The sequence below is a fragment of the Nyctereutes procyonoides genome, unplaced genomic scaffold (genome assembly GCF_905146905.1).
Source record: "Nyctereutes procyonoides isolate TBG_1078 unplaced genomic scaffold, NYPRO_anot_genome, whole genome shotgun sequence".
Classification (NCBI taxonomy): Eukaryota; Metazoa; Chordata; class Mammalia; order Carnivora; family Canidae; genus Nyctereutes; species Nyctereutes procyonoides.
The window spans coordinates 74,287,647-74,314,989 of NW_026575052.1; the positions used below are offsets into that span (position 1 = coordinate 74,287,647).

The following is a 27,343-nucleotide window of genomic DNA, read 5'->3' on the forward strand; positions in this document are numbered from 1 at the left end:
TTCACAGGTTCTCATCAGTTAATTTTTAATGCCTGCTCTATTAATTTTCTATGCAGCTTGTAACATAGGCTTCTATCACTATAAGTTGGAATTGTGTATCTGTGGGTTGATTATTCTAACCGAAATCACATCTCTGACTCAGAGGCTGCTACAAGATTGGCAATCTGTGTTTACTAATTATAGATCGCAGAGTCCAAGTAGGGAGAAAACCCCTGTGATTCACCCTCATATGCATTATCAAAATAAACAAAATTCTAGTAATGTTAGTAATCTTTGCTCTATAAGAGATGAATATATCACATGTTCCTATTTGTACTCTTTGGTGAATTTCAGCTAAAACAAATGTTTAAAACCTATTATTTAACAATGAAGAAATATTTAGGCCCGAATTCACATTTTCCAGATGAGTGCATCTCTTCACATCTTCTAAAGAGGCCAGGAATATTTTCTATTAATGTATGAATTGTTTCAACAAAGGCCCTCAGTGAGTTCTGCTGGGATTCCGCTTCTGTGGATAGCATTATGTGACACATAAATAAATAAAAAAAAATCTGGGCACCTTACGATATACTGTGCGCTAATTTATACAGTCTCTTGCTAACTAACCATTTCTTTATTGGACTACAACTTTCCTTTGCAAATACTGAGTTCTGTCTCAGTCCCTACTCTGTCCAGGCCTTACTTCTAATTCATGCATTCAAACAAATCTTTGCTGAGCTTCTACTAAATACACTCCTAGCTGACATGAAGCTTGTGAGTTTGAAGTGGAATTAACTGTTTGCAAAAGGCAGCAGTATGCCAGTCAGTCTTTCTACCAGAAGCGGCCAAGGCTCTCCCATTAGTCCTTGGGTGTTCTTCAATATTTAATTGTCCTCTTTCTGAAATTATCCTCTTTCTGAGAAGTGACTTATGACTTCCTGTGCTGTATTCTTGGAATGGAACCTCTCCAAGCCTGCATCCTCACTGAGTGGCATTGTATCCCATACCCCTGGGGCTTTTTTCATGGTCCTACTACCCTGCTGGATGACTCTGTGTATAAAGTTCTGTTTTCCAATGACTAGGAAGCTTTAATGATGAGCAGAGACTGCATCTGCCTTGTTTACTGTCCTATTTCTAGCTGTAGCAGAGTGCCTAGCATTTAGTAGTTACTTTAATTGCATGAGTGAAAGTACAAGCAGTGCATAATTACATGCCAGTTACCTACAAAAACCATTTAATATTCTAGGAATTCAAAAGCTATAACATGTTTGTGTACTGAAAGTGCTGGGAGGAAATAAGAAAAAAGTGAACTGGATTTTGAGAGTTAAGGATTTGGATACATAGAGGAAAGAAGAGAAGGCATTTCAAATGAGAAAACAGAAACATAGGGAAGCATAAGATGTATTCAAAAAACCTTGAATTTACCAATTATCAGTAACTAAAGATATAAGATTAAGGAAAGTAATAAAGTAAGCATTAATTTAACTCTTCAGTTTATATCTGATACTGCAAAGTAACTGTTATTCAACACAATATTGCTTATATTTATTTTTATAGTTTTCAGTTGTTTCTGATGTCTTATCTTTACCTTTTGTCCTTTTTGGGGGGAATACTCTATTTTATCCATGCATTTAATTTTTACTTAATTATAAAAGATATACAAGATAATATTAAGGTATATATCATAGTGATTTGATATTTTTACATGTTACAAAATGATCCCCATGATAAATCTGCTTGTCATCTCCCACTATGTGAAGTTAATACAATACTATTGACTATATTCCTTATGCGGTACATTACATCCCCATGACTTATTTCTTTTATAACTGGAAGCTTGTGCCTTTTAATCCACTTCACCACATTTACCTGTTTCCCCCATCAACTCATATCCCCTCTGGTAGCCTATAGTTTGTTTCTTGTACCTATGAGTCTGTTTCTGTTTTGTTTTGTTTTTTTTAGAGTTCACATATAAGTGAAATTATAAAGTTTTTCTCTTCTTCTGTCTGACATATTTCACTTAGTGTAATAGCACTGATCTAAGTCCATCCATGTTGTTGCAAATGGAAAGATGTCATTCATTTTTATGGTTGAGTAATATTCTGTTGTATATACCTACCGCATCTTCTTTCTTCATTCATCTATCACTGGACCATTAGGCTGCTTCCACATCTTGGCTGTTGTAAATAATGCTGCAGTAAACCTAGGGTGCATATATTTCTTCAAATTGGTGTGTTCATTTTCTTTGGATAAATAAGTGAAATTGCTGGATCATATAATAATTCTAAATTTAATTTTTTAAGAACCTCTATAATGTTTTCCATAGTGGTTGCACCAATATACATTCCTCCCAACAGTGCATTGGAATTCCCTTTTCTCCAGAGACTCACCAGCACTTGTTGTTTTTGTCTTTTTGAAAGTTAATCTGGCTGGAGTGATTTGCATTTTTCCCTGTTGTTGAGTGACTTTGAGCACCTTTTCATATGCCTGTTAGCTATCTTTGTCTTCTTTGGGAAGATGTCTATTGAAATCCTCTACTCATTTTTAAATCAGATTGCTTTTTAAATATTAAGCTGTATAAATTCTTTCTGTATTTTGGATGTTAACTCCTTATTGAATATATGATGTGCAAATATCTCCCTCCTTTTAGTAGGTTGCCTTTTTGTTTTGTTGATGGTTTCCTTCACTGTGCAAAAGATTTTCACTTTGATATAATTTCATTTGTTTGTGTTAACCTTCGTTCTCCTTCCCTAAGGAGACTAGTCCAAAAAATGTTGCTAAGATGAATGTCACAAGTTTATTGCCTGCATTTTCTTCTAGGGGTTTTATGGTTTCAGGTCCTACATTCAGGTCTTTAGTCCATTTTGAATTTATTTTTTGTATATGGTAGTAAGATAGTGGTTAAATTTCATTCTTCTACATGTGGCTGTCCAATTTTCCCAAAATTATTTATTGAAGAGAATGTCTTCTCCATTGTGTGTTCTTTGTCATAGATTAATTGACCATATATATCTGGATTTATTTCCAGGGTCTCTATTTCATTGACCTATGTGTTTTTGTGTCAGTACCATACATACTGTTTTGATTACTATAGTTTGAAATCAGGGACCACTATGCCTCCAGCTTTGTTCTGTGCCAAGATTATTTTGGCTATTTTGAATCTTTTCATGGTTTCATACAAATTTTAAGGATTCTTTGTTCTAGTTATGTGCAGAATGTCATCAGTATATTGATGGGAATTGCATTGAATCTGTAGATTCCTTTGAGTAGTATACACATTGTAACTATTAATTCTTCCAATCCATAGCACAGTATATCTTTCCATTTACTTGTGTTGTTTTCAGTTTCTTTTTTCAGCATTTTATAGTTTTCAGAATAAAAGTCTTTCACCTCCTTGATTAAATTTATCCCTAAGCTTTTAATTTTGATGCAGTTGTAAATGAGATTGCATCATTTCTTTTTCTCATAGTTACTAGTGTAGAGAAGAAACACAATAAATTTCTCTGTATGCTAATTTTGTATCCTATAACTTTATGAAATTCACTTATTAGCTCTAACAGTTTTTTTTTAGTCTTTAGGGCTTTCTATATATAGTGTAATGCCATCTGCAAATAGTGACAGTTTTAATTCATTTTCAATTTAGCTTTTTTTTTTAATTATCTAATTGCTATGGCTAGGACTCTTAATACCATATTGAATAAAAGTGACAAGGTTGGGCATCCTTGTCTTGTTTCTGATCTTTGAGGAAAAACCTTCAGTTTTCACCACTGAGTATAATGTTAACTGTGGATTTGACATATATGACCTTTATTATGTTGAGATATGTTCCCTTATACACACTTTGTTGAGACTTTTTTATCATAAATGGAAGTTGAATTTTATGATATGCTTTTTCTACACCTGTTGAGAAAAATCATATGATTTTTATTCTTCATTTTGTTGATGTGGGTACATCATGTTGATTTGTGAGTGTTGAACCATTCTTCCATCCCTGAAATAAATCCCATTTGATTATAATGTATGCTCCTTTTAATGTGTGTTGAATTAGGTTTGCTAATATTTTGTTGAGGGTTTTTATATCTGTGTTCATCAGAGACTCTGGCATGTGATTTTCTTTTTGTGTGATGTTTTTGGATTTGATATCAGGGCAGTGCTAGCCATTTAAAATGAATTTGGAAGTGTTCCTTTCTCTTCAGTTCTTTTTAGGGGGAGAGGAATAATTTGAGAGGTATAGGACTTTGACTATTTGGTATAACCATCAGTGAAGCTGTCCAGTCCTGGACTTTTGTTTTGGGGGAGTTTTTATTCCTAATTCATTTTCATTATTCATCATTGACCACTAAGATCTTCTTTAAAAAAATATTTTTAAAGATTTTATTTATTTGACAGAGAGAGAGAACACAAACAGAGGGAGCAGCAGAGGGAGAGAAAAAGCAGGCTCCCTGCTGAGGAGGGAACTGGATATTGAGTTCAATACCAGGACCCTGGAATTCTGACCTGAGCTGAAAGCAAATGTTTAATTGACTGAGCCACCCAAGCATCCCTATAATTCACCTACTAAGGTCTTCTGTATCTTCATGATTCAGTGTTGGAAGATTCTGCATTTTTAGGAATTTATCCTCTTTTTCTAGGTTTTCCAGTTTGGTTGTGTATAATTGTTTGTGGCCATCTCTTATAGTGTTTTTGTATTTTGTGGTGTCACTTGTAACTTATCCTCTTTCATTTATGATTTTATTTGTGCCCTCTTTCTCTTTTGATGATTATGGCTAGTTTATAGGCTTTGTTTATCCTTTCAAAGAACCAGCTCTTGATTTTATTGATCTTTTCTATTGTGCATATTGTTTTGTTTGCTTGCTTGTTTCTTTTTTGTTGTTGTTGTTTTGTTTTGGTGGGGTTTTTATTTTAAGTCTCTAGTTCATTTACTTCTGCTGTGATCTTTATTATTCCCTTCCTTCTACTAACTTTGGGCTTCCTTCAGTATTCTTTTCTCTTTTTTTTTGTTCCTTTAGGTGTAAAGTTAAATTGTTGGGATTTTCTTGTGTGAGGTACACCTGTATTGCTAATGAGTTTCTCTTTTAGAACAGTTCTTGCTGCAAGTCCCAGATTTTGGAAAGTTGTATTTCCATTTTCATGTTTCTCAAAATATTTTTGATTTCTTGTTTGATTTCTTTGTTGATTCATTGGTTTTTTAGTAGCATGTTGTTTAGCCTTTACATTTTTGCCTTTTCATTTTTTTCTTCACATGATCTATCCTAGAAAATGCTCTCTGTGCATTTAAGAATTTTTATTATTCTTCTTTTTGATGCAATGTTCTCTATATATCTATTAAATCAATCTGGTCCAATATGTCATTTAAGTCCGTTGTTTCCTTATGGATTTTCTGTCTGGATGATCTATCTGTTGATGTAAATAGGGTATTAAAGTTGTCTACTATTATGTCATTACTGTCAAGTTCTCCCCTTATGGCTATTAATATTTGCTTTATATATTAGATGCTCCTATGCTGAGTACATAAATATTTCTGAATTCTAAGTCTTCTTTCTTTTTAAGATTTTATTTATTTATTCATGAGATACACAGAGAGAGAGAGGCAGAGACACACAGGCAAGGCGAGATGCAGGCTCCATGCAGGGAGCCCAATGTGAGATTCAATCCTGGAACTCCATCTTGGGACTCCAGGATCCTGTCCTGGGCTGAAGGCAGGCGCTTACCCACTGAGCCACCCAGGTGTCCCCAAGTCTTCTTTAATTGACTTCTTTATTATAATGTAATGTTCTTTGCATTTTGTTACAGTCTTTGTTTTAAAGTCTATTTTGTATCGGTGAGTGTCGCTACTCCAGCACTCTTTTCTTTTGTTTTTGTTTTGTTTTGTTTTACTCTTTTCATTTCCACTTGCACAGACTATCATTTTCCATCCTTTCACTCTTAAAATATATGTGTTTTAGATCTGAAGTGAATCTCTTATAGACAGCATATAGATGGGTCTTATTTTTGTTTGTTTTTATCCATTCACTTAATGTTTTTTGATCGGAGCATTTACATTTAAAGTAATTATTGATAGGTATGTATTAATAGGTATTGCCATTTGGATTTTTTTGTTTTTGTTTCGTTTTGTTTTGTTTGTAGTTCTTCTCTGTTCCTGTTCTCCTCAAGGTCTTTTCCTTTGTGGTTTGATGGTTTTCTTTAGTGTTATATTTGGGTTTTTTCCTCTAGTTTGTGTGTGTGTGTGTTTGTGTGTGTGTGTGTGTGTGTGTGTGTATCTAGTGTGTTTGGTTTGTAGTTACCATAAGGTGCATATATATCAACTTGTATTTAGGGCATCTATTTAATTTGATAGTCACTTAAGTTCACACACACTCCAAAAGTATTACCTTTTACTCCCCTTCATGTTTTATGTTTTTGCTGTCATATTTTATATCTTTTTATATTTTGTATCCTTTTACTACATTATTAACTTTACCTATTTATTATAGTTGATTTTACTAATTTTGTGTTTTAATCTCAATACTACCTTTTTAAGTGACTGATCCACTGTTTTTACTATAGATTTGCCTTTACCAGTAAACATTTTTTAATTCACTTTTTTTTAAAGATATTTATTCATTCATGAGAGAAAGAGAGACAGAGACAGACATAGGCAGAGGGAGAAGCGGGCTCTTCTCTGGCTCTCAGGGAGCCTGATGTGGGACTCGTTCTTGGACTCAGTGATCATGCCCTGAGCTGAAGACAGACGCTCAACCACTTAGCTACCCAGGCGTCCCTTTACTATACTTTCTTATTTCTAGTTATGGCATTTACTTTTCCACTTGAAGAAGACTCTTTAAAATTTCTTGTAAAGCCTGATTAATAGTGATGAACTTCTTTAGTTTTCTTTATCTAGGAAAGTTTATTTCTTCTTGAGATCTGAATGACAACCTTCCTGGGTGCAGTATTTCTGGTTGTCTTTACTTTTCACTACTTTAAATATATCCTGACACTGCCTTCAGACCTACAAAGCCTATGCTGAAAAATCAACTAATAGTCTTATGGGGTTTCCCATATATGTGACTATTTGTTTTTTCTGGCTTCCTTTAGAATTCTCTGTTTAATTTTTGCCATCTTAATTATTCTATGTATGGTTCAGGATACTCATGCTTCCTGGACTTGGATGTCCTTTTCCTTCCACAGGTTAGGGAGGTTTTCAGCCACTATTTCTTCAAATATGTTTTATACCCCTTCTCCCTTCCTCTCCTTTCTCCTTCTGGGATTCCTATGACATGAATGCTACTATGCTTAATGTTGCCTCAGAGCTCATTTTACTGTCCTCATTCTTAAATTTATTTTTTCTATTTGCTGTTTTGATTGGATAACATGATTCCCTCTGATATATTTCCATTTTAGTTATTGTATTTTTCAGCTTCGAGGGGTTCTTTCATGAATTTTCTAAGTCTTTGTTCAAGCTCTCACTGTGTTCCTTTATTCTTCTCCTGAGTTTAGTGAGCATTTTTATAACCATTAATTTGAACTCTGTTAGAAAAATTACTTATTTCATGTTCATTATGTCTTTTTTCCCTAGATTTTATTTGCAACTTCTTCTTTTGTTTGCAGCTTAGGTTTGTTCGTTTGTTTTTCTCCTCATTTTGTTTGATTTTCCAGTTTAGTTTCTATGAATTAGGTGGAATAGCTACCTCTCCCACACTTGAAGTAGTGGCCTTGGGTAGGAGCATCCTCTGGTAAATTGTGTGTTCCTGGTGGCTTTGGTAGGTGAGCTGTGTCATTGTCACTTGATAGGATACCTGGAGCTGGACCAAGTGTAGGCTCTGGGATTCCTGGGTATGCTGTGCCAGGACTACCTTAGTAGGATGACTGTAGCTGCCTAGGATACACTTTGTTGGGTCTGCCTTTGGAGATAGCTAGAGCTGATACAGATGTGGTCTGGTGAGAGAGTCTCATAGCTGTACTGGGGCCATGTTTGCAAGATAGTTAAAAATGGTGTGAGTACTGTCTGGGGTAGCTTGGTCACTTCACAATGGTAAGATGGCTGGCTTGGATGCAGGCTGGGGTGGAGGGCTGTAGAACACATACTGTCTGAGCCAACTGTAGCTTTAGCTTAACTTTATAACCACATTTCTTGAGTAATTTATAATGTATTTACAATAAATAAATTGTAATTCATCAAATTATAATTGGAAATTAGGAAACTGTAAACACTAGTTATAGCAGTGTAATCAAATTAAAAATAATTCAAATTGCTACTGAAAAGCAAAACACTTGAAAATTAAGTTCTTAAAGATTATTTTCAATGAATTTAACTTTTAAATTTTCCTTGATGTTGGAAAACAAATTTCAGTTGAGCTGTTATATATTCATTCAGGCATTATTGATATTTTATTTTCAGTAATTGGCATGATGGTTTGTGTAACTTCTGTAGAATTAAATTAAAAATATATATAAATTTTCTCATAGCCCAAATTATGCACAAAATATCTTAAGATCAAATATAAACAGTATTGATAAAGACAGCTAATTGCAGCCAAATATACACAATGTCCACCTTTAATGATATGACTTTAATATTGAGCATTTATTTATTGCAGAGCAGCATTATTTATAATAGCCAAGATATGGAAGCAACTCCCATCCCCATTGATAGATGAATGGATAAAGAAGCTCTGGGTTTTGTGTGTGTGTGATATAGATATCTATAGATATATATACATAGCCACAGAAAAGGAATGAGATTTTCCCATTTGCAACAACATGGATGGACCGAGAGTGAATTATACTAAGTGAATAGGTCAGAAAGAGACAAAAACCATATGATTTCACTGATATATGGAACCTAAAAAACAAAATGAAATAAAACAAAGAAAACCGAATTCTTTAATAGAGCAAACTGGTGGTTGCCATGGGAGAAGTGGGCAGAGGTTTGAGTGAAATAGATAAAAGGAATTAAGAGGTACAACTTTCCAGTTATAAAATAAGTCATGGAGATGAAAAGTACAGCATAGGGAATATAGTCAATAATATTGTAATAACATTATATGGTGACAGATGGTAACAACACTTACTATGATGAGCTTTGTGTATATTTAGAGTTGTAAAATCAGTATGTATTAAACCCCAAACTAATAAAACATTGTATGTCATTAGCCTTTAAGTGAGGTAAGAGAGAGGGGAAAGACTTTGGTCTGTTAGGTTTCTCGAAGATTCAGTCATGGGCCAACTGTCACAGATGTCACCTCAGCATCAAGACCTAGTGCTCATACCCACCTTTTCCCAAATAGGTCTGAAATATTCTAAAATTTGTGTGCTACTCAACCTAATATCCATATGAGTTTTATATCCACGTTTATCATAATTTTTAACATTGTGTGCTTGCCTGCCTATTTTCCTGTCTGCTTGCCTTCATTTTTAAAATATCAACCTTAGGATAGCGTTTTGTTGTTTTGATTAAAACTGCTGCCATAGAGAAGTCTTAGATTAATCTCTAACCACAGAAGTCTAATGTATGTTTGGGGTGTGATGATAGATAATGCTGTCTTGGAGAGATTTGCACAGATTTGTGATAGAAAGAGTGCAAATAGGTTTGATGGAAATCTATTAGATGATGGAAATCTCTTTTGCATGGGATATCCTTGTATAACCTGTCCCCATGTAATTATCAGTAGCTCCCATTCACTCTCAAAAGTATCCCTGTTGGGATGGTAAAGCATATGATTACCCTAAGTATATTATTACCTAGTAAATCAGTGAAATGTTTAGATTTAAGAAAAACACTTCGTTAGAAAAAAAAGATTCTCAGTATTCTCAGTATAGGAGGAACAGTATATTAATACATAGTAATAGAAATTTGGAAAGTGGAAGATTTGGGGTAAATATTGATGGGAGTTGAAGAAGAATTACCTATGCAATCTAGATAGATTGTTCATTCTATGCAGAGCCACTGCTTTAGTGGCCCTAAACTAAAACCTCTATCATGTTGTAGTTGGTATCAATCCCTTAAGAATTGAAAAAAAAATAGAAAGATGGTTAAAGTGGATTTGGCTGAAATACTATTATTTTTATTAATTAAATTAAACCATCTATTTATGAATTTACTTTATAGGTCAAACCATACATATCAAATTTCCATGAATTATACATTGTGAAGACTTTGATATGGGTTCAAATACTGGTAAATTTTATTTTTCATTAACTGTGTGCTATTTACTGTATTTTCTAGATGATCATTGTGCATTGCTTTGTCCTCTTTTATGTTAACCTGGTTGTGACAAGAAAGCATACTTAGTTCTTCAGTTTTATGAGCTGAGGGATCATTATTCTGAGTGCTAGCCCATGCTAGACATAGAGACTTGAGGTTAAAAAGAAGTGTAAAATAATATTTTCTGTGAATTCATGGATTTCTTTTCATCAGCATTCAAGAGCCCTAAGGATTTTAGGGGTCATATTTTTAATGAGTTATCTTGACTCTTTTTAACTTCAGTGGGGGTCATTCAGCAAATAAAATCTCACCAAAGTTAGAGGTGCCTATGGTTCATGAATGACAGAATAGTGAGAAAATTCTTTAAGTTACAGGAGGAAGACTTAATGGGGGGTGGTCATTGAAATTACTTTTGAGAGAATCTTTAAATTATAAGGTAGAATGTTAATAACTGTCTTAGTTTCCTTAGAACTGGAGCTAATGTTTCCTTGTAGTCAAAAGAATATATAAACACATAAATTAAAAAGTAGAAAATAAAACTTTAAATGGCATTAAACAAGCTAAGCCTTTAAAAAACAATTTTGTTCCTTTTGAGGTTGATTTTCTTTTCTTTCAAGAAATGTTGAAGAGAAGGTATATTAAGAAAAAAGTCACAATTACAGGAAAATTTTTTTCTTTTTCATTTTCCTCCTACATTTGAGCACAAAATATGTTTGGACCATAGATATGAACTTTTTTGAAATTTGCTTTGTTTACTTAGATGTGGAGAGGTTGTGAGCAGTTTACAGATATTCAGTTAGTAGTGATTTTAGAGTGCATTTATGCTTTTTTATTACTATTCTGTCCATGCAGTAATATGTTTCATTAGGAAAAACTCATATGATACTTTTAAACAGATATTTCAGTATTTTAAATGGATTCAGAAACATGATCAATGGATGTTCAAGAAAAAGTAACAAAATAATAGATATTATTTTCACCAAGAAAGAATGAATTGAAATTAAATATAAAGACAAATCAACAAACACCAATTGAAGGATACTCTTTAAAAGGTCTATATTTTTCAAAGAAGTCAATGTCAAAGAAGACAAAGAAAGGCTGGGAAATTGTTGTACATTTAAGAACTGAAAACAAACTTAAAAACTAAATGGAGTGATCCTTGATTAGATCCTGAACCAGGCAAAAACCAAAAATATATAAAGGGCAATTGATAAAGTCTGAATGGGGCCTATAAATTGAATAATACTACTGTATCAATGTTAATTAAATGTACATGTAAGTGAGATCTTCTATTTTAGGAAACAATGAATTATTTAGACATAAAAGGGTGAGATGGTATCTGCAACTTGCTCTGAAATGATTGGGAAGTAAAATTTATATAAAACAAATGGATAAACTGATAATAATCTGCAAATCTTTATGGAGTACAAATTCTGTATAGTCATTATAATATTTCTGTGAATGGAAACTATCACAAAATCTTTAAAAAATATAAAATTTTAACAGTTAAAAAAAAATCCTCCAATGGCATCCCATCTTACTGAGTTAAAAGCCAAAGTCCTTAAAAGGGCACACAATCTTGACTCCATTTTCTCTGTCTTATCATTGCCTTCCAGCCAAAGACTACCAGGCACTCTGTAGTTGAATAAAGTTGGGTTTATTACTTGTTGCAGTGATGAAGAACACATACCATGGGGAACCATTGGACAGTTCAGTGAGAAAGTATAAAAAATGGCTTAATGGGATTAGGGCTTTGCATAGGTTATTTTCCAGAGGGTCATAGAAAGTGGAGTTTTGATCCAGATTGGATGACATCAAGAAACAGGTATAATTATGCAATTGGCTATCTGAATGATTCCTACCTAACAAAGGGAAGACTAGAATAGGCTGAAGTTATAATTGGTTGGAAACACTCCTATGAGTCCAGATAGGGGGATGTTTGGTCATTTCTTTGGCCAAGGAAATGTTCATATTTTTTCTGTGTTCAGTCAGATTACATAGTGATCTTGTTTTTATCTTGATCCATGGTTCCAGAGTGGCTTTGTCTGATGTTGATGCTCTGTGAAATTGTTTATGTTCAACAGGGGAACCACCAGTTCATAGCAATACCGAGGCCTAAATGAAATAGTACCAGGCCAGGGCCCAGACACCAGGGGCTGATTTTCTTTTTCTTACTTTGCAATTCTATTTATGTGGCAAGAGAGTTCAGTGGAGCAGCCAATCCTACTAAGGAAACTAAGGAAAATAAGGATAGAAAATAAAATCCTATGTTTCTTCTCGGGTTTTTTGCAGTAGATAAAAAAAAAATTTTAAATTTAAAAATTTTTAAAAATGGTAGACCAGTTGCTTTGGGAAATCCTGAAACATTTATATTTGTTACTTTTTAATTGTCTTGATCTCTCACCTTAGTAATTTGCAGCAAAAACTTGAAAATGTGGACACCTTTTGGTGGTGGCTCAGTGGTTAAGCATCTGCCTTTGGCTCAGGGTGTGATCCTGGGGTCCCAGGATCAAGTCCCACCTTGGGCTCCCTGCAGGGAGCCTGCTTCTCCTTCTGCCGATGATTCTGCCTCTCTGTGGGTCTCTCATGAATAAATAAATAAAATCTTAAAAAAAAAAAAACTTGAAAATGTGAAGGTGCTGTGACATCTACTTTACTGCTAGCACAAAAGGAGGTAACGTGGAAATATATTCCATAAAATAGATGACGGTAACTTTAGGGAATGGACAAAGAAAACAGATGAATTGTGATTTGCATTAAGAAAACAAGGAAAACATGGAAGGAAATCTAGGCAGAGCAGAAGCCCCTAAGGAGAAAGGCCTATCACAGTTCCAACTGGTTTACTATTGCAGGGTGGCTGAGGCTCTCATTCAAAAAACAGTAGTTTCTGTATTTATGTTTCTTGGGCCCTCAGCTTATCCCTCAAATGAGAACTGCCAAGTGGCTCAAATACTGTTCCAGCAGCTTCCATCTTCTTCATTCCAAGTAGTTGCAGTTCAAATATTCAAAGAATACTTTCTACAGCCTTGATCAGCATGGTATAAATTTACTCTAAATTGTTTCTCGTAAAATAAATAAAATAAAATAAAATAAAATAAAATAAAATAAAAAATAAAAAAATAGTTTCTCGTATTCATTCAAAAAGATATTTCCAGAAAGAATGGTTTATTCCTCAGTTTTTTAATTACTCAATTTTAATACTTAATAGTTAAAAAATGCTATGCTAACATTACATGCTAACATTCAACTAGTTCTAACCCTATACTAGAAAAGCTCTCAAACAATAAATCTAAAGGTACCTTTTAAAAATAAATATTCCTTCATGATTCTGACATGGAGGAAATTGCTAGTAGTTTAGTGGTTAACAATTTGTATACTCTGAATTTCTAGTGTATCATATTTAAAAAGGTAATGAGCATGATCATTAAAATCATCATTTTCTGAAGTTCCAAATTCAACTATCAGGGATAACATACGGACAGGCCAGTGAATTATTTCTGCTGTCAGGAAATGTAAAATGTAATAATATTTTATTGTTTTTCACTGTACGTGATAGAGGCTTTGAGTATTTAAGGAGAATTGGTTCTAAGACATCACAAATGGAGCCACTTACGTAAGACAGAACTAGACCTGGAAGTATGACCTAAGGATAAATCTCAAGATCAAAACCACTTCAGGAAAATTATATTTTGTACTTTTATGCAGTCAAATCTGTCAATCTTCCTTTGATGGTTTTTGACAATCCAATATCAAATAAAAATTTCCCATATTTTTTCTAGTACTGTATGATTGCTGTATAATTTCATTTCTAAAAAAAATTAAATATTTTAAACCTTTGAAATTTACTTTGGCATGTAGAAAAATGATAGTATTTTTAAGTGAGGAAGAGGAATACGTACATATAACATGCACACGTGCTGGTGTGTGTCTGTTTTAAGATTTATTTATCCATTTTGGAGAGGGAGAGAGAGAGCATGAGCAAGAGGAACAGAGGGAATGGGAGACAGAAACTCAAGGAAACTCTGCACAGAGCACAGAGCCCAATGCGGGGCTTGATCCATGACCCTGAGATCATGACCTGAGCTGAAACCAAGAGCTGCTTAACCGACTGTGCCATCCAGGTGCCCCCATGCTGGTGTATTTAATGAATGTCTCCAGAAAGGTACATAAGAAATTAGCAGTTCTTCTGGAAACAGAACATAAGGACAGAAGTCAGAAGAAAATATTTTTTAATCTAGCCCATGCTTGATAATACTATGTGCATTTAAATAAATGTTTGCTTTATGTAAAAATAACATACTAAGGCCTCTACCTAAGATAAAGAAAAGGTTCCAGTAGTAAAGTTATAGGGGGGAATCCAAAACAGGTTAAACCTCCTCTGAGGAGTATTAACCTGGACAGAGGGAAAAGAATGTTGACAGTTTTCTGGACACCATGGTTTATGACAAATAGAAGACTGAACATTCTCCACTCCAGGTGGCTATGGAGGAAATGGTGAAATTAAGGAAGAACTAAGATCCAGTTTAGAATAGTAAATGTAAGGATTGAAATGCTCTACAAAATATCTGAGATCTATACTATATTGTAGTCGAGTATGAACTACAAAAAGGTAGAATAGGGAAGGTAGGCAGTCGCAAAAGAATTCAGAAGAAATCCAATACTCATCATCAATCTCTGCTTCTTCATTTCCCATATTCAATAAACCACTAACGCTGTCCGGTTTTACTTTCTAAGTATTTCTTGAATCACTCACTTTTCAAGGGACATTCATGTCTCTCCTTGAGTAATAAAACGGCTTCCTAAATGATGGTTCTGTGTCCATATCAATCCTCCTGAAATTCATTTGTACGTTGTAAACAGAGTAATGTTTTCGAAATGCAAACCGGATCACTACGCTAGTTGAAAGTCATTAAATGGCTCCCTATCAAAGTAAGGTAAAGAGCAAATTTGTTAATAGTCTAATGGACACAGGTTCAACTCAAAATGTGTGCACTACTCACCTTTCCAGCCTCATCTTCTGTCATCGTTCCCATCCGTCTCAACTCCCCACCACAAAAATATACAAGCATTCGTGCAGTCCCTCTAACCACAGATACTTCACATATGCTGAGCAACTTGCCTCTAGAAATCTTTGGAAATCTTGAGATTTCAGCTCAATATCAACTTTCTGCAAAAAGTCCTGATTGGTCAGGAGTAGTCTTGATTACAGCCTCTTGATGTACTAGGCAGCTCTTCTTCACAGAAATTAAAAACATTCATTGTACTTTTCTACATAGTTATGTGCATAATGATTCTTTCCACTGCTATTTAGAACCCATGGAGGATAAAAACTGCCATGTATTCATAGAATGCTCACTGTGCACTTTTCTGGGTAAACAAAAAATAAATGAATGAACAAATGAATGAATGAACTGAAGAGAGCAAGGAGGAAGGGAACATAACAAAGAGCAAATGAGAGCCCTCCAGGAGATGGCTCACTAGAAGATGAGTTGGCATTTTGTTGACAAAAATGACAGGGATAGAGCTACATTTGGATTGCTGAGCTTCGACATGTCAAGACTGAGGTTATCCAAGAAAGAGAGTCAATCACCTCTGACCTATTTACTATGATGAAAATGACAAACATTTCTGAGTTTCTTTCTTCGGTTCTAGATAGTAACCTTGGGTAGTCAGTTTGTTCAAAATATACATTTCTGACACTTTCAGCAAAGATTTCCCTATTATGTCTATAGACAGATTTCTAGAGTTACAATCCCAATTTAATACTATCTTTGTATAATTTGATCTATAACAAAGCAATTTCCATTTGTAAACCCTATTGACCTGATAAAAACAAATTCTTTGTAATGAAGCTAAATAATTATCTAATTCAAAGGGGAAAAGGAAAGCAAGTGATCTAAGCTAAATTTTATTAATAGGAAGCAAAATAAACTCTAAGTATTTGTATACCTAAACACTATTCCAATTATGCTTAAAATTAAGGGGACAAATTATGTTTGAATTTGTTTCAATGCATATATTTTTTTACTTCATATATATCTTTAATAATGAATAGAGTACAAAAGTCTTTTTAAACAGGAATAGCATATGGGCTCTCTTTCCTTAAAATATATATCATCAAATGAGGTAAAATTGTTCTCCAGTATCTGTGTTTGTGTGTATATGCATGCATGCATGTCTGTATACACACACATACAGAGGAAGGATGTGAAAGAATGAAATCTTACATTTGTGATTTAAGACTGAAAGAATTGAAAGAATGAAATCTTACATGTGTGAATTATATAATTTACACATTAGAGATAAGCCTATTTTGTGCATGGATGCATGAGTGTATTACATACATGAATTTGCATTTGTATAAAAGGTGTAGTTAAAAATGACTGCAGAGCAATATATAAGTGGATGATAAAATTAGTCATGATGATTAACTACCAGTTACTCATCACCTCCTACATGCTGTGTTTTGTGCTGGGTACTTAATGAATATTATCTCTAATCCTTATACCAACATTATAAGAAAAGTTAGTTACCGTTATTTTCTTTCTTTTCTTTTCTTTTTTTTTCTTTTTCTTTCTTTTTTTTTTTTTTTTTTTTTTTTAGGTTTTCATTTACATTCCAGTTAGTTAACCTATAGTGTAATACTGGTTTCAGGAATAGAATTTAGTGATTCATTATTTAGGTATAACACCCAGGGCTCATCAAGACAAGTACCCTCCTTGATGCCTATCACCCACTTAGCGCATTCACCCTCCTCCCCTCTGGTAATCAGCAGTTTGTTCCATAGAGTGAAGTCTGTTTCTTAGTGTCTCTTTTTTTCCCCTTTGCTTGTTTCTTAAGTTCCACATATGAGTAAAATCAGATGGTATGTGTCTTTCTCTGACTGACTTATTTCACATAGCATAATACTCTCTAGCTCCATCCAGGTCATTGCAAATATAAGATTTCATTCCTTTTGATGGTTGAGTGATATTCTGTTGTACATATATACCACTTCTTCTTTATCTCTTCATCAGTTGATGGACACTTGGGCTGTTTCCACAATTTTAGTTATCTCTATTTTCAAATGTAGCAATTAAGAATGAGAAAGCTAAAGTGCAATTTCCAAGGTTATTACATCTAGTATATATCTGACTTAAAGCTTCCTAACATTATTAAAATTCATCAAATATGTACAAAGCAAAATAATAAGACATTAATAATAGCTTATAATTACCAAGTGTTTAACTCTGCCTGTCCCTGTGGCAGGTGTTTGCAGTGCATTATGTCATGTAATTATCAAAATCAGCCTATGAGGGTGATACCACTGGTACACTGAACATCTACCATAGCATTGTGCTAGGACTGGACAATTTATCTCATATTATCAAATATGTAATCTCATTATTAAATATGCAATCTGATTAACATATCAAATATATAATATGCTCCAGGGAAGAGCTAACAACCCTATTGAAATATATATGTTTGAGATGTGGATTCATGCACTATACCCCTGTTTTTGTGCCCATCTATGACTTAAAATAATAATGGAATGAATATGATTGTTCTATTCCCTTATGTGGTTATGAGCAGGGATAGAATACCTGAAGCTCTTTGTTTAATATTGAACAGATAGTAACTATCATGGACATGGCAACCCTGAGAGCACTGCATTCAGATCTGTTGGGCAATCTTCCAACAAATGTGAGGATAAACAGATTAAGGAGTCAACATGGTTAGAATCACCTAAAGATTTCATCTAACAAACTCTAGCCTCTTGTATCAAGGGCAAGTCATTCTCTTAGTTTAAAGCATGATGAGCTAATACACATGTCAAATAATGGATAAACACAATTTCAGAGATCAATATAGATACATTTTAGTATTTTAGTATTTTATTTCTTTTCAGTAAGAAGTGACCAAATGGGTAAAGTAATTGAATCACCTCTCTATAAAGAACCACTAGTACAATGAATCTAGATTACAAACTTAGAACACAAAAAAATCATCCTGCAGTTATAACTAGGCCACAAGATCACACTGAGAATACTATAAAAGGGAGGCATGAAGAATTATAAAAAATCAGTATCTGTAAGATAAAGTCACATTATTTGCTTAGGAGAAACATAGCACTCTCTGACAGTGCTGTAAAGAAATTTCTCCCATGGATCTTCAATATTGTAAATATTGTAAATAAATAGGACATTGAGAATTAAACTTTGTAACAAGCTTTTGATAAGATCAAAAGTATCACAAGAGTTTTCACGTCATTACTTCACTTATTCCTTTATACAATAAAGAATTAACAATTTTCTCTTTTGGGCCAGGCACATTGCTCTGGCACAGGGAGTATAGTGTCGAAGAAGACAGTGTTTGTCCTCATGGTGTTTGTCCTCCAACAGGGAGAAAGATAATGATGGAGTACACATACAGAGGGAGTGAAAGTAAATTGTATGGGGGTGGAAGAGGAGGTGGTCCTTTGTAGGCACCCCAAGGATGTAATATTGGAGAAGGGAACCTAAATAATGTGAAACAGAAAGCCATGGACGGTAGGACAAGGGAAACAGTTCAAGTTCAAGGCTCTCTGGTGGGAAAGAGTCTGGAGTTCCGGAGGGTCATCAGAAGCCCATGTAGCTAGATCCTGATGGGCATGGTTCTTAGTTATAGGAGGAGAGACAGAGAGGACCAGTAGGCAGGCTTCATGGCCATTGTGAGGACTTTGGCTTTACTCTGAGATGGGGAGTTATTGGCAGGTTTTGCCTAGAACCTTGGGAAAACTAATAAAATTTAAAAATTCTAAAAAATATATATTTGGCTAGTACGTAGAAAATGGACAAGAGAGAGTAGCATGAATGCATAAAAGGAGACCAATTAGGAGTCTGTTACAGTAACCCAGTTAGGCAGTGAAGTAGGTTCACACTAGCAGTATTGAGTATTAAATAGGCAGTGCCTGGAACATAGTGAGTACTTAACAAATGAGAGCTATCATTATTATCATTAGAGTGATTGCAGGTTTGATAGTAAAAAGGGGATGAAATTTGAAAATGTTTTTAAGATAGAGCCCACAGAAATTTTTGACAGATTGGAGATGGATAATCAGAGGTGGAGAGGTCAAGAATTGCCTTGAAATTTTGGCATAAAAAACTGAGTGAATGATGTAAACTTTTCCTTGGGGGAGGGGGGGAGGTGTTAGAGGCAGAATAAAGTTCTATTATTATTTGCAAAAAAGAAAAAATTAGAATTATTCTGGGAAATAATATAAATACTTTATTTTATGGGATATTAGCATGTATTATTATATATTATTCTCATCTCATTCCCCGGGGACATGTAGAAACTAGGATTCTTTTGTATAGAAGAGGAAATCAAATTGGCAGGAAACATAAATGGCTTCAAAGTCTATAAATCAGCCAACATATATTATCACAGCTAATCATGCCTTGGTAAATATTGACTATACTGTCATATTCAACTCTTATCTCTGGAGAAGGATAATGCTGAATTTTCCCTGAAATTTGCTAATGAGTAACCATAACTATTATCTGTCTATCTATCTATCTATCTATCTATCTATCTATCTATCTATCTATCATCTATCTATCTATCTAATGTATTAATAAAGAGAAAGAGGAATAGTTAAAAATTACAAAGAATAGGTTGAGAAATGAAGTGTGAAGTAACTTAAGCAATTAGGTAACCCAAGATACCTTCCTTTTGAAGTTTTTAAAACATATAACACTTTTGTAAATAACAAATAACCAAAGTGAAGAAAAGCTCTACTTTCTTTTTAGATTTTCTGCTGCATAATCAAGAGGGTAAATAATTTTTATGAAGATGTACAAATGCCAGATAGTTTTAGCACCACAAATGTCACCTTTGGTGAATTGCAGGAAGCAAAATAGTTAACTAATCATAGTACAAAAAATCACCACATTGAGATCAATTCACAACCTTCCTAGATTCAAAGTCTGGTCTTAATTAGTTCTTTTAACCTTTCTGTATAAAAATGTGTCCATTACTGTAACAGTTATTACAACCAACCTCAATTACAAGGCTGTTTTGAAATATAAATAAATAATTATAAGATATTTTGGGGGAAAAAACCTGATCATGACTTAAAGAACAAAATAAATTTAGGTGAATATATATATGCTTTGGTTAAAAAATTAAAACATTCATTAATAGTCATCACTTTCTTTTTTTTTAATTTTTTTAAAATTTTCATTTATTTATGATAGTCACAGAGAGAGAGAGAGAGAGAGAGAGAGGCAGAGACACAGGCAGAGTGAGAAGCAGGCTCCATGCACCGGGAGCCCGATGTGGGATTCGATCCCGGGTCTCCAGGATCGCGCCCTGGGCCAAAGGCAGGCGCCAAACCGCTGCGCCACCCAGGGATCCCTAGTCATCACTTTCATTATCACAGCTAAAATTAATTGAATGCCAACCAATATCAGATATTTTATATATATATATGTATATATATATATACATATATATATATATCTTCCAATTCTCACGACACTGAAAAATAAATATTATCTTAATTTTACACCAAAATTAATTAGCTTGTGCATTTATATTGTTGGGATATAGCAGAGCCAGGATTGAGACCCAAATGGATCTAGTACTGAAATTGTGTTCTTTTCATTACAGTCCATTGTCTAAAATCCTAGGCAAAGCAGAAGAGCTAAGAAATAACAGGAAGCAAATGATTACATCACTGTCCTAAAAATAACACCCATATATGCAGTTATAGTACAGATTCACTACTAACACAGTTCAATGTATGGTGAAAGAACTGAATGACATTGTGAATGCCATGAAAGATCTCTGACATCAGGGGATATGGTGTGACTGAGGTCATAGCAACTGGATGCTAAGGAACTGGATACTGAGCTGCCTTAAAAAGAAAAGTAGTATTCATGGAAGAAATGCAGAGAATAGAAAATGCCTTTCCAGCAATTGAAAACTGGCAGATTAATAAAAACAGTCATGAGTCATAGCACGCTTTCAGATAAGAATCAAATTGATCTTGTCTGAGATCCAAACTAATATTTTATAGCACGTGACAATTTACACACACTTTCATATGTGTGCGTGTGTAGAAATATATGCACATGTGTATGATATATTTGTTCTGCATTAAACTGGAAAAGCAACCATGGAGAAAATAAATCAGTCACTACTGGAGGCAGAACCCAATCCATGTCCCCTCACTCCAAAATTAATGTACGGAATTAATGGAGATGTAATCATGCAGGATTTTTAGCTCTCTACTTCATGGTCAAAGCATTTCCTCATCTCCATCTTCACTGCGATTTCCTCTCAATTCCTGAATACATTACTCAAAGCCATTCACAAGGCAGACCCAGTCCATCTTTCATTCACACCAGAAATCTGACCATTCCTCTAAACACACATGCATGGATCCTATGTACCTGAGTCTTTAACCATGTTCCTCCTAGTTTCAGGTATAATCTATCTCCTAAAAGGCTACTACTCCATTAGATCCAACTAATTGAACTTTATCAGATACCATATTCTTTAGGGGAAAAAAAAAGCATAAAGAAACAGAGTGGTAGTCTGAATAATGTCCCTGCTCAAATCTCTGCAAATATGTTGCTTTACATGGTGGAAGGCTGGGGTGGAGATGTGATTTTGGAAGAGGTGATTAAAGGTAAGGACCTTGAAATGGGAATAATATCCTGAATTCTCCTAGTAAACCTAATCTAATCTCATAAGTCCTAAAATGTCCCAGAGTTAGGCAGAAAAATGAAGTGCAAAAACTGAAAGAGAGGCAGAAAATACTCAAATTATGAGAGGGACTGAATCCACTATTACTTGCTTTGAAGATGGAGCAAGAGAGCCACTAGCCAAGGACTGTGGGTGGCCTCAAAAAGCTGGATACAACCCTCAGCTGATAGCCAGCAAGGAAACAGGAAGCTGTGCCCTACAACCATGAGGAGGTGAATTCTAACAACAGCCTGAATGAGCAAAGAAACATTTCTCCTAGAGCCTCTGGAAAGAAATGAATGCATCCCTCACACAGTGTGATATTCCACTCAGTGAGACGTGAGTCACAATTCTGACCTACAGAGCTATGAGATAATAAAAATGTGTTCTTTAAAGCCACTAAATTTGTGGCATTTTGTCATGGCAACCACATAAAACCAATATGGTGAGGCATGGAGGTTGTAATTAGGCAAATCTGAGTGTGCATTCCACTTACCTTTATGCAGTTTGGTAAGTCATGCTTACATTTAAATTATATCATTTGTAAAAAGAAGATAATCCTTCAAAAAATGCATCTAAACTTCCAAACAGGGCCCTGGTTACACCATACATCTATCAAAAAATAATGGCTATCATTATTAATATTATTACTAACATAATGGATATTATTACTATTTTAATATTGCTTTTGGGGGATCTTCATAACACTTATGTTTATCACAGTACTACTGCATATAGTATAATTTAAAAAAATAACTCTGGGGATCCCTGGGTGGCTCAGTGGTTTGGCACCTGCCTTTCGCCTGGGGCGTGATCTTGGAGTCTCGGGATGGAGTCCTGCGTCGGCTCCTGGCATGGAGCCTGCTTCTCCCTCTGCCTGTGTCTCTGCCTCTCTCTCTCTCTCTATGTCTATCATGAATAAATAAATAAATAAATCTAAAAAAATAAACAAAAATAAAAAAATAACTTCATTTACAAAGATGTCTCTCCTATTAAACTCTAAGTTTCTTATAAAAAAAGAAGGAAGAAGCCTATGGCATTCATCTTTGCATCTCTAGAGCTTGGAATATTATTATATATAAGCATCCACTCGATAAATGCATGCTGAATTGAAAAACAAAGTGGCATACCCATCTGAGAAGTTTGAACTTTATCTTTCAGCATAGGAAATATTGAGAAATTCTCAGCAGGGGGGTGATGTGGTCAAAATATTGTTCTAAGTTTAATCTTTTAAAACTGAAAAATGAATTGAAATTGGGAATGACTGGATGCAGGAAGACTAGTTGGGTTCAATTAGTTTCTTTTATTTGAGATTTGACACATTAGAAAACTGGCAGAGATTAAAGTCACTTAAGGCTCTATTTTTAACTCTGAGGAGACAAAGGTTAAAACTCATTAAAAAATCAAGTCTAATATTCTTTCTACCATGCGGTACTACTACTCCTGGTTTAGAGTCTGGTGGTGAACTTAATGCAGAAACCTAAGAAGCAATATCACCTGCCAGACAGTATCCACTTTCCAATGTATAATGGAAAATTAATGACGGGCAGCCTCCTCTGCTCTAGGTTAATAATTTTCAAGGAAGCACTGATTTAGAGGGTTGAAGCTTGACATAAAATCATGCAAAGCTACTCCTGTGATTCTATACCGATAGTAGTTCCTGGTTACATTAGGTCTCATAAGACTCAATAATTTTAAGAATCATGAAGAACTAAGTATAGTTACTGGTGGCAGTAGCTCTGGGTAGGGATCATTCAGCTTAACAGGATTCTTTGAATCAAAGAGACACACCTCTCATGAACTATTGGGACTTCATCAAGATAAGAAGCTTTTGCACAGCAAAGGATACAGTCAACAAAACTAAAACACAACCTACAGAATGGGAGAAGATATTTGCAAATGACCTATCAGATAAAGGGCTAGTTTCCAAGATCTATAAAGAACTTCTTAAACTCAACAGCAAAGAAGCAAACAATCCAATCATGAAATGGGCAAAAGACATGAACAGAAATCTCACAGAGGAAGACACAGACATGGCCAACATGCACATGAGAAAATGCTCCGCATCACTTGCCATCAGGGAAATACAAATCAAAACCACAATGAGATACCACCTCCCACCAGTGAGAATGGGGAAAATGAACAAGGCAGGAAACCACAAATGTTGGAGAGGATGCGGAGAAAAGGGAACCCTCCTGCACTGTTGGTGGGAATGTGAACTGGTGCAGCCACTCTGGAAAACTGTGTGGAGGTTCCTCAAAGAGTTAAAAATAGACCTGCCCTACGGACCCAGCAATTGGACTGCTGGGGATTTACCCCAAAGATACAGATGCAATGAAACGCCGGGACACCTGCACCCTGATGTTTCTAGCAGCCATGTCCACAATAGCCAAACTGTGGAAGGAGCCTCGATGTCCATCGAAAGATGAATGGATAAAAAAGATGTGGTTTATGCATCCAATGGAATATTATTCAGCCATTAGAAATGACAAATACCCACCATTTGCTTCGATGTGGATGGACTGGAGGGTATTATGCTGAGTGAAGTAAGTCAATCGGAGAAGGACAAACATTATATGTTCTCATTCATTTGGGGAATATAAATAATAGTGAAAGGGAATAGAGGGGAAGGGAGAAGAAATGAGTAGGAAATATCAGAAAGGGAGACAGAACAAGGAAGACTCCTAACTCTGGGAAACGAACTAGGGGTGGTGGAGGGGGAGGAGGCGGGAGGTGGGGGTGAGTGGGTGACGGGCACTGAGGGGGACACTTGACGGGATGAGCACTGGGTGTTATTCTGTATGTTGGCAAATTGAACACCAATAAAAAATAAATTTATTATTTAAAAAAAAGAAAAACAAAAACGAAAACAAAGAGACACACCTCTCAGGAGCCAACACCAGTCCATTCTCTCAGTGCATCTGAATAGGACAAATAGACCATGGAGATTTGCACCAGGACATAGTAGGAATTCACCACTATCTATACCCAAACCTCAGTCTACAAGCATCTAAATATTCTACTTATAGTAAGATGAACTGTTGTGTGGCATTATGATTATTTTTCAAAAACCAACAAGGATGTTAGATATTCAAACAAATAAACCAGACTATATGCTTCAAATGCATTGAGGCAAGATACAAAATAAAAATATACCGTTAAAAAATAAGATTGTATTTAAATTCGCTTAAGTGATAAATTCCTTTGAAACGTGGATCTTGAACTAGGGGACAATTCTTGTAGGACTTGGCATGGAAACAGTGATGTGGAAGATATGATCCCTAACTTCCAAGAGTTTAAAATCTTCCTGGTAAATTAAGACATTCATAAGAAAACATACACAATAAAGACCAGTTTGCAAATTACTCCTCTAAGACAAGAGTTAATATTCAAAGTACTTACTGGGGCTGGATGACTGCTGCCACCCAGTGGACACCAGCAGCTCTTAATCTGGCCAAGCCATCAATAAATCGAGTCCAAGCATTCTCAATAAATTCCTGGAAGAGGGCTTGGGAGGTAGTCAAACCTTCTTGGTTATTGGTCAAGGGGGAGGTGAAAGGCTCTAAAGATGTGCCTGTGACCATTCTGCATAAGAAAGACATAACTGCAGAACCAGATGGCTTCTGTGTTGAATATACCATCTTCATCTAATAAGAGAAGACTTGAACCTTTCCAACTCTGTGGCTAGCACTTGAAGGGCTCCCAACCAACACAGGACTATCTGGGTACAACGCTTCACCTGGAAACCCTATGAAAGGCACTTCGTCTCCAGGAGTTTCCAAAAGCAGGCCAATATCTGTCTCTCAAGTGAATATAGTGGTAGATCTATTGGGCAAGCAAGGTGTCCAGCACTTACAGAGAACTGCCATACAGAAGCTGCTTCCCTTGGTCAGAGGCCGCAGTCAGTGTAGTCTTCAAAGAGATATTTGTAGTTCAGACGAAACCTTGGGAAATTTAAACCCCAGGAGGAATGCTGCTGAGACAGCCTGCTGTCCTGCTTCCAGTGCTGTGGGCTGCTCAAGACCCCAGCCACATGGAGTATATTTTCTGGTCAACTTATACAAAGTTTCCAGACGAGCCGAATATTGTCTCTAATATCCAAGCAGTCTGATTAAGTGCTGGACTTCCTTTTTGATATTGAGGGCCCATAGGGCCAAGTAAATTCTCCTTTCCTGTCTCAGAGATCAATCTTTGAGCCTCAAACTTATGGTGCTCCTTAGGATCTGACTTGGTTATCAAGAAACTGTGTATGTTAAGCAACATGCATGATGGAAGATAGTAAGAATCTGAATGGTCATACCAAAACCGTTGTAGTTATCTCCCTTCCTGATTTCACTTCATTTCCAAAATCTTGCCAACTGAATGTTTGGCTCACACCTCTCAAGGGAACCTGATATTCAGAGAGCATAAATGCTTAATTCTATCATTTTTTGCCTCTATACCAACTGTATCTTCACTGGAATGTCAGGCTTTCTGCTCCACCCGCAGATAGGAAACCTAAGGTCCTCCCTGATTCTGCCTTTTCCTTCAAGGCTTTTAAATGAGAATACAGAGGTCCAGGGTCATATGGTAGAGAAGCATAAGGATTAATTGATTATTAAAAAAAAAAAGCCATACCCTTGGTTTTTCCAGTAAAGGAAGATTTCTGTGGAAGAATTTGGTTCTGTAGAAATACCTTCTGTTTCAACTAGTTGCATAATTGACTGATTGGCTTGGATTACATACTTTGCTTGGTTTATGGAAGAGTCTATATTTATCTCCAGGATCCTTTGGCTCAAAATGATCACAGGCTGCTACATAGGGCCTCCTGGCACTAACAACAAATTTAGTGAAGTCCTCCATATTGTGACTGCAGCAGACCTTAACGCTTATCAGTCTTTCTCTGTATGAGGAATTCATGTTCAGAGCTGTCATTCTGTCAAATTATAGAGACAGGATGAAGCAGCTTTCACTAGCATCCTCCATGGGATTGCATGGAATTTTACTGGCCTTGGAGAAATGTCGCTGTATTCACTACAATGTAATCACAGAAACAGAAATCCAAAGCAGCAAGCTCTCTTCAGGGCAGATGAGGACCTCACTTGAATCACAGTAACTTGAGGTATGAAATTTTGTGTGGGTTATTTGCCATTTGCCCTCTAAGAATATAACCTTTCTTACTGCTGCTTCTCATAGAGGCACCAGCCCAGGCTCTAAGAGCATTGTGGAATCTTGTTGAAAGTGGTCCTGGATTGCCCTTCTCTTTGTCTAATTATAGATCAGCATCTCAGTAGCACAGAGGCACTTTGATATTTGGTGATGGTTCACCATGTGCCACATCTGAGGCCTTCACTCAGGGCTCTACTTTTTATAACCAGCAGCAAACAGAAACCAGTTTCTCTCCCCTAGGGAGAAACCAGTCACAGGAAAGCCATCCTGTAGTCATCTTGACCTACTTAACTGCCTTTGTGACTAGCTACAGGGAGT

General features: G+C 35.4%; 1 protein-coding gene across 1 annotated transcript in view; it reads right to left on the minus strand.

The window, feature by feature from the left end:
- Window positions 1-27,343, minus strand: part of MALRD1 (MAM and LDL receptor class A domain containing 1) — a 761,302-nt gene that overhangs the window by 332,080 nt on the left and 401,879 nt on the right. The window contains 2 exon segments of the mRNA XM_055332672.1: window positions 15,163-15,301; window positions 25,280-25,462. Of these exon segments, the coding sequence (XP_055188647.1) occupies window positions 15,163-15,301; window positions 25,280-25,462 (322 nt within the window).